This window comes from Lupinus angustifolius, chromosome LG17 (assembly GCF_001865875.1).
Source record: "Lupinus angustifolius cultivar Tanjil chromosome LG17, LupAngTanjil_v1.0, whole genome shotgun sequence".
Taxonomy (NCBI): domain Eukaryota; kingdom Viridiplantae; phylum Streptophyta; class Magnoliopsida; order Fabales; family Fabaceae; genus Lupinus; species Lupinus angustifolius.
Window position 1 is genome coordinate 3,317,618 of NC_032025.1, and position 15,027 is coordinate 3,332,644.

The 15,027-nt window shown below is 31.4% G+C and overlaps 2 protein-coding genes across 5 annotated transcripts; both read left to right on the forward strand.

Moving 5' to 3' along the window:
* On the forward strand, positions 5,449–10,851 carry LOC109330648 (protein TPX2-like). Of its 4 annotated transcripts, XR_002105701.1 has the most exons (18): positions 5,449–5,758; positions 5,868–5,960; positions 6,038–6,094; positions 6,886–7,027; positions 7,416–7,524; positions 7,952–8,002; positions 8,353–8,450; positions 8,539–8,614; positions 8,708–8,770; positions 8,938–9,024; positions 9,242–9,300; positions 9,388–9,466; positions 9,645–9,710; positions 9,797–9,859; positions 9,989–10,066; positions 10,168–10,212; positions 10,375–10,458; positions 10,541–10,851. XR_002105701.1 is itself a non-coding variant. In XM_019564901.1 (17 exons), exons 1-17 carry the CDS (start codon positions 5,581–5,583, stop codon positions 10,405–10,407), a joined length of 1,377 nt encoding a protein of 458 aa, XP_019420446.1. In that variant the 5' UTR covers positions 5,469–5,580; the 3' UTR covers positions 10,408–10,851. The 4 variants fall into 4 exon arrangements, 2 of the variants coding, with proteins under 2 accessions (XP_019420446.1, XP_019420448.1); XR_002105700.1 differs by lacking the exon at positions 6,038–6,094 and having other exon boundaries at positions 5,469–5,758; XM_019564901.1 differs by having other exon boundaries at positions 5,469–5,758; positions 10,375–10,851.
* On the forward strand, positions 13,209–15,027 carry LOC109330993 (expansin-A18-like). The gene is made up of 3 exons (XM_019565269.1): positions 13,209–13,382; positions 13,540–13,855; positions 14,642–15,027. Exons 1-3 carry the CDS (start codon positions 13,220–13,222, stop codon positions 14,952–14,954), a joined length of 792 nt encoding a protein of 263 aa, XP_019420814.1. The 5' UTR covers positions 13,209–13,219; the 3' UTR covers positions 14,955–15,027.

Genomic DNA, 15,027 nt, shown 5'->3' on the forward strand with positions numbered 1-15,027 from the left:
TTGGAATCTTTACACTGTTTACGGTCTTAGCATAGATGGTGACAAAACTCTCATTCCATTGCTTTTCATGTCCACCATAAACGTCCTTAGCCAACTCTGACCAAACAAGACACGACACACCATGTTTTTCAATCATGCAACCCATAATATATATACTAATTTTTATAAAATTAATATACAAATATTCCTTACTACAACAAAATAATATGACTCATGCATAAAAATTATATACATGTCACCTTGGACATTCATCTATAGATAGTAAAATTAAGGGATGATTCTTTAAGAAGTTTTATCATTTTTCTATGACCTTTGTGGGTTCCTCAGGTAACTATGGTATGCACAACTCGTGCAGTTTCTATTTTTCTATTGGTTTACACACCCTTCAATTATATCTTGATAAGATGTTACATCCTACCAAAAAAACATCAGCATCTACAAAAAAAGATCCCACGACTTAACAGACACTGAGTTTATCATCACAACAATGATTATCATTATGGAACGTATATGTCTTGGTCAACCAATATAAATACTGTGAATTATTGGAACATTGAATATCACGTGTTTTTACCTATAATAAAAAATGGAAAATCGGCATGCAGGTACACTATACAAAAAATATATACTCATATGCAATATGTACAAGATGCACTTTAGGGTTAATGACAGATTACATCAAACGGATCTTTCTGTTATAGTATATCAAATGTTAATACATGTGTATTGGGTTAAGTTACTTCCAAGTTTAACATATATTTAAATCATTCTCAAAATGATTTGGACTTGTTTTTCAATATATTCCTTCCACATAAGCTGCCAAATCAGGCGATAGATTATCTTTGTCTCATGTTTAAAAAATATCTTTTGGCTCATAACAAACATAGAAAACTTGAATTTTAGCTCTAATATTATGTTAAAATTTCATCTAAAAATCAATTATCATTAAAGAGAATAGTTTAACATATATTTAAATCATTCCCGATATAATGAGATATATGATGTGAAATTTACTTCCCAATATATAGTGTATAATACTTTGTTGGTATTAAATATAAGAGATATTTGATTAGAAAACTAATGTATATATAAGAGACACAGTTAGCCTTGTATTTTAAGAAAGTTATTGTTGATGCATTCTTAGTTTAAAAACTTATAAACATAATTATCACACATTCATTATATTACTTATATTTAGGAGTGGGTAATAATTAAACATAAATAATAAATTATATAATAACAATATAAAAACTCTTATCCGCTCATGCATACGTTTATAAACAAATCCAATAAAAGTAGTTACCATTAGTTTTCTATTTTTTTAACATTTTATATTTTTGCCTAGGTTAATTTAGATATCAACACTCCTAAATTTTAAACCACTGGCATAATTTCAAGCTTTAAGCATCATATTAGAAAACTTAGGTATGCTAACAAACTAACACCCGAAACATTTTTCAAGAAGGCTAAAAACATTGTGTGTGTATGTGCAAGTGAGTATGAGTGGAAATAAGTTGAATAAAAAAAACTCGACAAAACTCAATTCAGTTTAACTTTGAGTTAAATTTTGTGCGAACTTTTTTCTCCTTAATATTAACTTTAATTAAGTTGGTGAATTTTTAGGATATTAACGGATTCAAATTTATACAATTTGTCAACATGGAAGATAATTATCACTATATATGTTATACATATAAAGATGGAACCCACTTTTAAATTGTTTTTTATGGAATTTTTGATTTATGATTGTAAAATATTTTCATTTATGTATGTATATAAATAATGGAATCAGTTCATAAATTTAAGAAGTGGAATTATATTTGACTCGTATTACACTTCTTTATTTAACGTGCTCAATTTTTATACTAATTTAACAATAAATCAAGTTTGTTCAGCTAATTGACGAATTAAGTTTCAAATAAATATTCAGTTTTTTAGAACAGGAACAAACACCTAGCTTCTTAGCTCATTTCCAGCTCTTATTATATTTTATCTTTATGCTGAATGACACTATAGAGTAGACGTTAGTGAAAAAAAGACATGGATAGGAACGTCTGAGGTTGAGGTTGGGATGAGAAACCAGTTGCGTATAGGCAAATGCTAAGAAACTAAACCATACACATGAGTCCCAACTTGAATGCAATTTTGTCTAGCATTAATAATACCATGTTACTGATGGATATTTGTTTGGCTTTATTTAATGCTTAATTTCCAACAAAACTTACTTTTGCCCTTCCGCCATGTTACTTTTTTGTAACTTTTTTATTTTGCTGTTTCATGGGCGATGATGAGCTGCACTACTTATTCACTCCAAAGGGTATGACTATGAAGTTCTATGTCTAACGTTTTGTGGAAGTAGTAGTTGATTGGAAGTAAGTAAGTAGTAGTTGATTGGAAGTAAGTAAGTGCTTATTGTCTAAGGGGTATTTTAATCTTTTTTCATTATCAATCTATCTCTTTGTCTTAATCAAAACATATCCTCTCGTTATAGGTTAAAGTTTACTCATCGTTTAGTCTGATGAGATTCTATAGAGAATACATATTAGGATATAACTTTTGTACCAACTTCATCATTATCTCATAAATATTTTAAATAAATGTTGGCTTGCTGCTTTAATTTTTAATTGATTTTGCGATAAAACGTTCATAAAAGTGTAAGGAACATAATTTGAAGGTTAAAAACCTAAACAAGATACTAACAAGACATTAAAATAATATAATGGATATAAAATCCCACCAGATCCTCTATCATAGTTGAGATTACATATTCTGCTTAGATACTTCCTTAAGGGAAAGCTTACTCATGCAAACATAAGGTTATGTTACATCTAAAATAGTATAGAATATTAAAATAAAAAAAATATACATTGATATTTGTGTCCATTTAATTTAAAATGTGATTATACTTTCACCTTTAAAACTCAAAGGAAATAATCACGTCTGCTACATTATCGAAGATGAGTCTCACTCAATTTCTTTCATAACAAATATAATAGAGTAAATTACACTGACATTTCTTGAGTTTAGTGAAATTATACAAATCATTCCTCTATTTTTTACACATACAAAAAAAACCTGGATTTTATACATACATTATACTAATTACCACCCCGCATTAAAAATAAGTGTCATATTTTAAATAAAAAATAATGATAAATATAATTAATTTAAACAAAATATAATATATAGTGTGAAGACAAATCCAAATAATATACGAATCAATATGTTTTCATTATTATTGGTTCAGTATAAGATGCATCAACAATTCTAAGGAGATATTGTTTAAATCACTTTTATACTGTATTATAATGAATAAAAATAATAAAAATGTATTGACTCATATATTATTTGTATTTGTTTCCACAATATACTATATTTTATTTAACTTAGTTACATTTATTATCTATTTTTATTTAAAAAATCACATGTTTATCACACATAGGTAGTCAATGTAATATGTATAAAAGTTAGAGTATTTTGTAAGTGTAAAAATATAGATATAGTTTATATAATTTCAGTAGGGATACCAACATAATATAATCCAGAACTGCTGTCAGTCAATATATATATATAAAAGCAAATTAAATTTTGCAATTAGCTTCTTGCAAATTAGTGAAGATATGCAATGAGGGCTTAATGTTTTAACACATGTGAATGATATGCAATGAGGGCCTAAAATTTATGTTATAGTCACATAAATAATTACCTTACTATTTATGAGATAGTCTTTTTTATTTCTAAGTTTTTCTACATAAAAATCATAATTAAGAGTCTTAAATTACAAACTGTGATTGATTATCATATATAATAATATTTAACTAATTTAATCTTTTCAAACAAACAAAAATACAAATATAAATTGATCGATTATGTTACTTTTTTATCCGAAGAGTTTTTTAGATCAGAGAATCTTACGTTGATATATCTTGGCCATGGAGAGACAATTTTAGGTTGAGTGTATCTCTATTAATTCATCTCTTCATTTTAGCCAAAGGTAAGCCATGCACGTAAACTACATGATGTACGTTAGACATTTTTCTCAGTTTGGCCTAAAAAAATTGGAATAGCCAAATTGCTTATATTCAAAATTGTGACATGACATATGAATTATATGAATGGTCGAGTGTTTTAGTCAAGAATATATGACTGGTAGTCATAATCCATAAAATTGTAAATTCAATTCTTATTGTTGATGTGAGAACTTTTTTGGTGGATATATTGAAGTTCACCAAGAATACAAAATAAAATTAAGAGCTTATGCTTCTTTAACATGATTTATTTTCAGCTTGAACAACATTCTTCTAGTACTAGGTATTATGAGAGCCCGGAAGAAATGGAAATCAAAAGGAAACTCTTCTACCTTAATTATTATCTTCTTAGAGTTTGTTTTTGAATTTAAATTTGGAGGATAAAGAAGGAAAATATAAAACTTGAGAATGATTTCATAAATATATTTCATGTCTTTTAAGCTTTCTCTTCCCTTTTTATATACTCTGAAAACTAACTCGTAAGTGAATCCTTATTAGTAATTCATTTAACTAGGGAAAATAAGTGGTATCTTCCCATGTTTTATGAGAAAGTAAAACAATCCATCAAATTAGTTTTGAAAGAACCAAGAGGAAATTATGTTTATTAGAAATATTCCTTAAAATGTAAACATATTCCTTAGCAAAAAAACAGTGACCAATTGTAAACATATTAACATATTCCTTAAAATGTAAAACCGATTACTAAACCAATGAATAATATAATGTATGAAAAACCACATTGATAACTCGATTTGACACAACCACATTTAAAAACAATTTTACTTTAACACCTCAACTTGCAACTAATTGTTAATAAATAGGAACACATCGAATCCCTCCCACGATGGTACATTTTTGGACAAAGGTTCGTAGTTTCTTTAAAAACTCTCGTCTCTCGTTATGAATGCTGTGAACCAACCAACATTGGATATTTGGATACAATATTATTGTGAGAAATGACTACACGAAATGAAACGCAGCCCAATGCATAATAAGTGCCTTTAAAATATTGTACCACTGTCCAGTCCCAATATCCAAAGGGTAAATCGGTCCAATAAATTTCCTGCTCACAAATTCAAATTTTAGATCGTTAGTCGTTACACAGTACCTTAGCAACAAGACAAACCAAATCACAAAATTAATTTTTTTGGTACCACCAATGATATTCTTTTTAGGATAAATCTCTTGTGAAGTTTGTGTTTATCTTATCCAACAAATGTCGCCCCTAAAATTTGAGAGATCATAATTAAGATTTAGTAGAGTATTGTACCATTAGATCAACCCATATGGAAAAGCAGAATGCTGCTTAGTATTTAATTACTATTTTCTTCTATATTTTATTTGCATTATTTGTCTTCTACAACTAAAAACAGCTAACAGAGAATTAATTCAACTCCTGGAAATTAAACGCACAAAATATTATTTATTTAAATTAGATAACGATGCGATTTGGTATTTAAAATCAAAATCCATTTTGCTGGTTCGCTTTGCTGCTACATTGCTCCATTCAACGGATTCAGATTCGGAGCTCCATAACCCGAAAGAAGAACCGATGGAGATGGAAGAGGATGATATGGAAATAGAGAATCATGTGTTCGTTGCTCATGAAATAGACCTTGATTACGAGTTTGATGCAGCTCGGTTCTTCGATTTCTGTGTTGAAGAAACTTCTTCTCAGGCTGGTGAAGCTGAACTTTGGTTTGAAACCGCTGAGAGCTATCCTCCTTCTCGTAACACACTTTCATCATTTCTTAATTCTTCACATAAATAACTGCACAATGTTTCGTTTGGTAGTTAGTATTGTAGAAGTTTTTTATTGTGTTTGTGTGTGTGTTTCAGCTTCTGTTGCAAAGCTAGTGCTGAGAAAGGAGAATGTTAATGTTCCATTAGGGATGGGATTTTCCAACACTGTTTTTCACAATGATGTAAATGGTATGGTTCCTCTATCTCAACCATTTTTTTCTCTGTGCAATGTTGTATGAATGATTAATGGATTTTGTACTTGATAGGTGGAGGTGTTTTTCAAAATGTTGCTATGCAACACTCACGAGTAAATAGTATAACAGGTAATCAAATGTTCTCATACCATGGTTCATGATTGATTGATGCTAGTAAGCACCACACTCTTATACCTAAGTGGTTGAAGAATCAATTCATTTATTGCACCACCACCTCCACCACTTTGGCTACACCAATTTCTTTCTATAAATCCGTTTAATAATCTGATATGCTCATACTTCTGTTTCATTCATGGTTCGTCAACTTTATTTATGTTGCAATTAATCTCCCATCCATCATCGTTATTTTCTTTATGTTAATTATAGTTTTTTGGTAATTCATTAGATTATGCTTGTGTAATGTGTAACATAATAGCACCCAATAGTGATTAGTTACAAACTTGTAATTGAATTGTGAGCTAGATAACTTTACCTGTATGTCATGGGGTGTGAGTTTGTTGAGTATTCCAAGTGTGTGTTAGTATAGTGAAGAAGTCCTACATTGTGCAGAAGTTAATGAGTTAAAGAGCATATAAGTTAATGGATCCATAGACCAAATGCCTTAAGGTTTTGAGTCAAGATGTGGGGTCAAACTCACTTTTATGCTTCCTTTACTTAGCTCATGGAAGAATGTTTTAGCTTATAGATAAAGATCTCCTATTGTTTGGACTCCCTAATGCAATAGAGTTTTGGTTCGAGGGTTACTCTCATGGCCATGCCTGTGGGAATACCCGGTCAAAGACAAAAAAATGTATAGCTTAATGTTTGCAATTCTCTCCATGTATCCTTTTGCCTTCGATCTAAAGTTCTCAACAGATTTTTCCTCTTTTTTCATGAGATGTATTTATGTCTCTTTCTAGGAATGACCTTCTCCAGTAAGACAATCAATGATGGTTTGAATTTAAAAGCTAAATCTGCTGCAAAGAAGGGTTCAACACTACTGAAACCTACAGCTAGTCAGTTGGCTAAGCAAAATCGGCCCACTCAAAAAGTTGATTCAAGGTGATCATTGGACAAACTTGACGTTTTTCATAGTTCAAATGGCAGACTATTAGCAAAAGTCAATAAGTAAAGCAACACTTATAGCTGGATTAGTTGGCAAGCTTTTTAAATGTATCATGTCACTGCATTCTATCACAAGATCTTTGTTTGCTTAATATGGTGCATTCATTTTAAGTGTTATTTACCTTTGGTGGTTACTCTGCAGTTTGTACATCATGAATTCTTAAATAAGTCGGGCTGCAAGGGTATCACTGCATTTATTCTTAGTTTCTGTCTTTTAAGCTGTGATGCTAAATGGAAGTATCCAGTAACTATCTAGCTCTCTAATCCATGGATACAGAAGAACTGTATTTCCTTATATCATCTACAACTCCCCCGTTGCTCTCAGGTTAAAGAAGCTGCCAGCTCAGAACAAGGAAATGAATTTACCTATCTCTTCTGGTGTAGAAAACCAAGCTACCAAGCGACAGAAATTAGAGGGTGGTCTTTTGTGCAAGGTCTGTTTACTATTCCCCTCCCTGATTATCTAATAATTGAATAAATGGAAGCTTATATTTGTTTGCTTGAACTGCTAAAACATGTGCTGGAATTGATCTCAAAATTGAACATTTAGTGCTGTAACATTTTGTTCAACTCCTAGTAAGTTACAAAAATACATCTTATGAACATATTCCTATGATTGTTGCATTTTTATGTTTGAGAAATACTCTTTAACAAAGTTACAAGAGTTAGTCATACTTTTCTTCGGCAACAATTTAGCGGACTGTAGGTTATTAGAATTGAATTTTGGTCCCCATGCTTGGATGATAGCATGTAAGTACTCGAACCATGAACTAGGAATTTAAATTTGGCTTGATTATCATTGGCATTCCATTTATTTTAGACAGGGCATTTGAAATGCTTACTATATCTTCTCTATGAAAGGTTGGTGATGTCAAGCAGCAAACTGATTTTGTCCACAAGGCACCTAAGAAGGTATGAAAGTACGGATCCTTGTGCAGAATGTTTGAATCTTATTTTCCATTGCTAAAATAGATTGAACAAAATTGTCAAATATCTTCTTCGTATGTCTCGCATGGTGCTGATGCTGTGTTCCATATACATTTTTTGCCAACGATAATCAAAATTGTATCCTCAATGTTTTCTTGATATAATATGGTGATGTAGTGACAATTTCTTAAATAATGGTTAAGGGGAGTACCCTCTATTAAGTATCTAAATTACAAATTGGAATTCTAAATTCATTTGGACAAACGGTCTTATTTATTAAGGGACAGGAAAGATGTTTGAATGGTGATGCACTATAAAATTGTATATTCTTGCAGGTTGTAAATGTTGAACAAAATGCTAGACATTCCAAGCTAAGGATTACTATTCCTCGAGAGCCTGACCTTGAAACAGCTCATAGAGCACTAAGGACAAGGTTTGTTGTTGTAGCGTGAAGTGAAATTTGCTGAAGATGAATTTTCTTCCTTCAATAATTGGTCAATATGTTATTTTGTGCTTTTCAGACCCAAAAATGCTGCAGAGGCAGACATTGTGACAGTGGCTGCCTCCAGATTCAAAGCACGCCCATTAAACAGAAAAGTTTGTACTTGTTTTAGATAGAATTGTTTTTGTCAGGTTAACTTTGTTGTATCTTTTTGCTTTCTCCTCTAACTAATTGTGCTGACAATCTAGATTCTTAATGCTCCTACATTGCCACTTCCCAAGAGGAGCACTCCACGGTTGCCAGCATTTCAAGTAAGCTCTTGATACTTATTTTCCTGGTTCATCCAGTTTTATCACCATTTCATCAATTATTATATATGGGAAAGAATTGAATGAACAAGTGAACAACTATCAGACAAACAAGTTTTTTTCTGCATTCTTTATCTTGAAGCTCAGATTTTATATGTCATGCTTCTCAGGAATTTCATCTCAAGACGTCGGAGAGGGCCATGCAACACACATATGCTACTTCATCATCTTCACTTCATTGCAATGAATTTGATGAGGTTATTTTAATTTCTACAATTTTAAAGCATTGCAATTCATGTCTTTACATTGTTGTGTATTGTCATTCAATGTTTTTATACCCAGCCGATATGAACTACTTTTGTTGTGAGATTTATGAAGCTGTGATTCCTTATGATTGACACATATTTGCTTGCTTAGTTCCTGTTATTAGATAGATATAATAGTCTCTGGGAAACTGATGTTTGCTGGTTGCAGGGTTTGGACAAGCATCATGTTGTATCTAGTCCAGAAAAAAGAACCAAAGACTTGAGAAGGTAACAAATGCCATGATAATTGTTAATCCCAACTTGATATAATTCATATAATGATGGTACTAACTTCAAAGTACACTCTTTCCATAGGCCATCTTCCATAGGTGCTCCAAAGCATGATAGATTAGATTTTGCATATAGTTTTAAAGCTCGACCTCTGGATAAGAAGGTAAGGATACATTAGCAATAAATTTTAATGCACTGGATTTGTAAGAACATAGTTTAGATGAGTTTCTGCTCAAATTATTTATTTTCCCTTCCGTTATCTATATCAAGTAGGTCCTACCTGTTGCTATTCTTTTTATCTGCTGATTCGCTCTACTAGCAACTCTAACATGTTTCTGCAGATACTTTCAAGTAGAGGGGATATTGGTGTTTTCCGGAATAGGAAGCTGGAAACTACTGTGCCAACAGTAAGTTGGTTCATCTATTTTCCATCCCTTAATACTTTTCAGATAGAAAAATATAGTGATATCACATCTTGTTTGAATTCATACAGGAATTTAATTTCCATACAGAAAAGAGGGTTCAGCATAACCCACCGATTGACCTCTTTAGCAAGGTGAGTTCATGCTAATCTTTTTCCTGAGGCTTATGTATTGAATTACAAATTCTTCACTTTTATTTTTATTTTCAATGAAGATATTCAATCCCTACCCTTCTCATTCGTTCTCCTTTGTTGAACTGTTAGCTGTCTTTGACATCTGATGTTCAGTCAAATAATGCATCTCAGTTGAAACTACCTCAGCATTCCAGGGCATACAGACAGGTTTTCCTTCTATATTTTTTAATGTGATGATCTTGTTGTTTCATTATACATTTCTCTTAGTAATTTAAAGTAACATGAGTTATTTTGTTTTTGGATGCAAGGATTCAAAAGAAAATATAGGAAGTTCCTTTTATCTGGACCAAAAGGTAACAATAGCACTGTCTGAACTCTTACGAAAATGATTAATATAGAGCTCATGATTTTTATGTCGGTTATTTTTTTCCCTGTAATTTTGAATACTATCCTATCCTTTACTTTTACATCATAAACATCAAATATTCATCTTCAAGCTGAAACGAATGATGTAGGCATTTCATGTTTGGAGGAAACCAAATTCATAATAGGAGTGACGGTTGCATCAGTGAAGCTGTTACTCTGTTGGGTGCATGGAGGTATGCATAATTGGCACTACTACTCGTCTTGTTTAGTTAATTTGATTGGTTATATCTTCGGCTCTTTAACTAAACGGTTCAGGGGCTTGGGAATTCAGTGACAGCAAATGTGGGCCAAGTTGATGTTCGATGGCGACCTAGTTGAACCTGACATACCCATAACAACTCTTCTAAAAAAATATCATGATATATGGTTCTTCTTACTGTACAAAGAATCTTAGAAAATTTCTTTGTTTGAACAGAAGATAGCATCCCAAATGCCTAACTGCATCACTTGTATCTTGTACAATTGTCCCTAACAGTAGAGTCATTAAAATTTAAGAGGCTGGTGTATTAAAGCCCTTCAGCCTATCTTGACCTTATGTATAGCATTAATACATGTAGTGTTCTCTTGTGTTTCTATTTTTTTGGTACTAAGACTATCCTTTACCTTTTGGATAAATAAGTAATTTCTTTCGTGACACGTGACTGATCCTCCCAACAAATATCATATAACTAATATACATTAATACATAACATGTAATGTCCTCTTCCATGGCTCCAAAAGACCATTGCATGGTATTTTAATTTTGTATTCATAGTTCAATATATAAATAGTTTAGAATTTTGTATTCATAGTACATTACATAAGTAATTTATAATTTCTATTATTAGATTCAAGCACATTAAAATGCATTAAAAATGTAAAAGAGATCCTATTATAGCAAGTCTTCTCTAAACGTGTCAATTTGGTACAATCAATTAGATATTAAATAATTATTAAAATAACAATTTAAAAAAGACAACAAATTCTACATTGAACATGTCAAATATTACTCATTATTTTAGTCTTTATTTTAAATTATGAATAAATCCTCTCCTAAATAAATAAAGTTATGCTACCCCTGCAGAAGTTCATTAATGCACTGACTACTCTGCAACATATCTAATGATTATCTTAGCCTTCCTTAATTAAGCGACTGAATCCAAAGTCAAATATGCAATTTAACAAAAGTCCATGCATGAAATTCAATCAGTAATATAGAGAAATTTTAATCAAGTTGTGCTAAAATAACTTTGCCAGTTTGAAATAGAAGAAGACCAAACCTCAAACTTTTTCACAATCTCATCACTCCCATCATGAGAAGACAGATTTATATGTTATCCCTGACAAAACGGCGGTGATTGAAGAAGTTTGAGATAACAAGTATTTTCATATATTTTCTTTAGATACATCATATGTGTATATAGATAAAGTGGAAAATAGAGATAAGGTTGTTGGGGGTTGATTTTGCCACATTTAATAAGTCTGTGACATGCGAAGTGGCAAATTCCTCATTATAATTGTTACATGCTTGTGCCATACTCATTGTTCCAACAATTAGATGAGATCATCGTGGTTAGAAGCTATGTGGAAGTGACTAATTTTTCAAGTAAGGAGAGTGTAATGGTCTAACCTAGCTTAAGGCCATGAAATCATATATTATTCTCGTTGTTGCACACCATTGGTGTGATTTCTAGTGTATTATGTGCTACTATCATACTTGTAACTTTGTATAGCATAATCAGGATTGTCCAGAGGAGGAGATAAGAGTGGATTCTTAACACCGTCCATTTTATGTTCAACCTAAAATTAAACAGCTTTGTTGGGATGCTTCTCCAAAAAATGGTTCTTGCACCCTTATACTTAAGGGTTTGTTTATGAATTGAGTTTTGAGTGAAAATAACTATTTCATAGTGATATTACAAAATTCTCTGAAGCATTATATTTTATTTGTTACTCTCAAAATTGCAAATGTATCTTAAATAAATGGAAATTTATATCTCATCACATGTGACATCAAGAAGGAAAAAGGGTCACTAATGAAGTAATTAGAATTTAATGAAAAATTTATTTCAGTTGTGCTACTTTCAAGCTGAGTTTTAATTAATATACTTTCACTTAAATATAAAACCTGTATCCCAATCACAGTCTAAATTATGCACACACAAAACTTAAATAAATAAATTCTTACAAAAGTCGCAGCTATATACTGAGTTTGTAAAAGGTTGAAGTGTTATTATTTACTTGGCCTTTTAATTTATTTTAGTGGGGGTTGTTCTTATTAATTTAGTTCAAAATGTTGACTTAGCGGATAACTAAAAACAGACACATTAACTAAATAAACAAGCTGAATATTTTATTTAATTCTCTAACAAACTTAAGGGATTACTGTATTGTACTATAGAATAAATATTTTAATGGCTGCTAGGTGGATGAACTACGTAATCCAATGAAACTTGTCTGCACGTTTTCACTCATAAGAAAAATAGAGAGTGATCTAATATATCCCAATTCCGTTCTTTATTTAATTTTCCTGACTCGTGGATATTGTGGATCAACCAATCACCTTTGTTAACAAAAACATTATTTTTTTGGTACTATTCATCACCTTTTTAGGAATTAATATCTTTTGGATTCATAGTTTCTCTTCCCCATAATTGTTGCTTCTGGAAATTGAACTCTTAACTTTATGTATCTAGTAAAAATTTATACCAATAAACCAACACCTTGTTCGTAATAAGAACGTTATCGTTGACATTGTTTTGGTGCAGAAAAAAAAAAAGATGATGTTAATTTGTTGTTGACTTTAGAAGAGTTGAAAAACACCATCTTCGTGGGGATCACTAAGGCAACTTTTTACAAATAGCAAAGTGGTAATAGGAGTTGGAGTTAGTATATAAGGTATGCATGTATTTGTCCTATAGAAAGAATACCTAGCACCGAATCCAAAGCTTAGCCATGGCCCCCATTTTTGAATCTTGTAGCTTCTTGTTAATTGCTTTTACATGCATGTTCACATTCATGGGAGAGCCAGCAGCAGCAGTGCTAGTATTTCAACCCAGTCCATGGCATCTTGCACACGCCACATTTTATGGTGATGAGACTGCTTCTGCAACAATGGGTATGTTATAAATCAATTAATCATTCTAGTTAAACCATTTCAAAATATTACTAGGCCACCTTTTAGTGTTATTGATATTTTTATTAAACATACATCTTAATCTAATTAAACCATTGTTATATTTTGCATTAACTAACTAGTTGGATTTGTAATAAAGGAGGAGCATGTGGGTATGGGAATTTGTTTCAGAATGGTTATGGAACAGATACAGTGGCATTGAGCTCAACGTTGTTTAACAATGGATATTCATGTGGGACATGTTTCCAGATAAAATGTTACCAATCAAGTGCATGTTATGGAAATGTACCCTACGTCACGGTCACTGCCACAAACCTTTGTCCTCCTAATTGGTCAGAAGCCTCAGATAATGGTGGGTGGTGCAACCCTCCAAGAGCACATTTTGATATGTCCAAACCCGTCTTCATGAAATTTGCTCAGTGGAAAGCTGGTATTGTCCCTGTTATGTACCGCAGGTAATTAATAAAGTGGTGTATGTTATTTATAGAATAATTTTTTTCTCAACAACAACATTATATTTTTTACAGAACATATTTGTATGTGTTCTTAACTAATCATGCTTCTTTGAAGACCAAAGGGTTCTTTAGAATTTAACCCTACAAGTAATTGATGGAAGTTAAGCCCCTCTTTAGTATATATTGTAAGGTCTAATAGTATAAGTTTATATAATATAGATTGTTTTTATTATATGTGTAATGTGATGATGGTAAGATAAAGTTTCCTACATTTTTCATGCTATGATTATAGATAAAGGGATGAAGTTGATGATCCTGTATTAAAAAATGTGTAGGTTCAATTTTAATAAAATACAAAATGTAAATAACAAATTATTGGTTTAATTTAGTTTTAGTTTTATTTCTTTTCAGTGTTTATAAAATTTTAAAACATTTGAAATTAGTTTTTTGGTGTCAACCAAGTGATAATGTACCCAACTTCATTCTTCCACATACCAAATGAATTGTTCATGTGACATAAGAGAGTATTAAACACATCATTACTTACATAACTCATAACATATTGATCCTCTAATATTTTGGGAGTAGAAACTTACTAGAGGAAAAAAATATATATATATATACTAACATTGTATGCATTATATCATTCGTAATTCATATTTTTTTATTCTTGACTTTTTAAAAAAAGTAATATAAATAAATGGTAGATAACTGACATGCATGTTACCTTTGAACTTATTAAATGTACATTACTCATGTGGTAATTTTACTTTTTTGTATGATAAGGGTGCCATGTGGGAGGAAGGGAGGGATTAGATTCTCATTCCAAGGAAATGGGTATTGGCTATTGGTGTATGTGATGAATGTTGGAGGAGGAGGAGACATATCAAGCATTGCTGTGAAAGGAAGCAGAACAGGATGGATTAGCATGAGTCACAATTGGGGTGCATCTTATCAAGCATTTTCAACTCTTGGTGGCCAAACTATTTCTTTCAGGATTACTTCATACACTAACAAGCAAACTATTTATGCTTGGAATGTTGCTCCTTCCAATTGGAACGTGGGGTTAACTTATACTGCCAATGTCAACTTCCACTGAACAAAAAGAAAAATCTCAAGCTCCTACTTTAAGTGTCTTTTCATATACCTAACTCATGTATTCTTCATTTTTT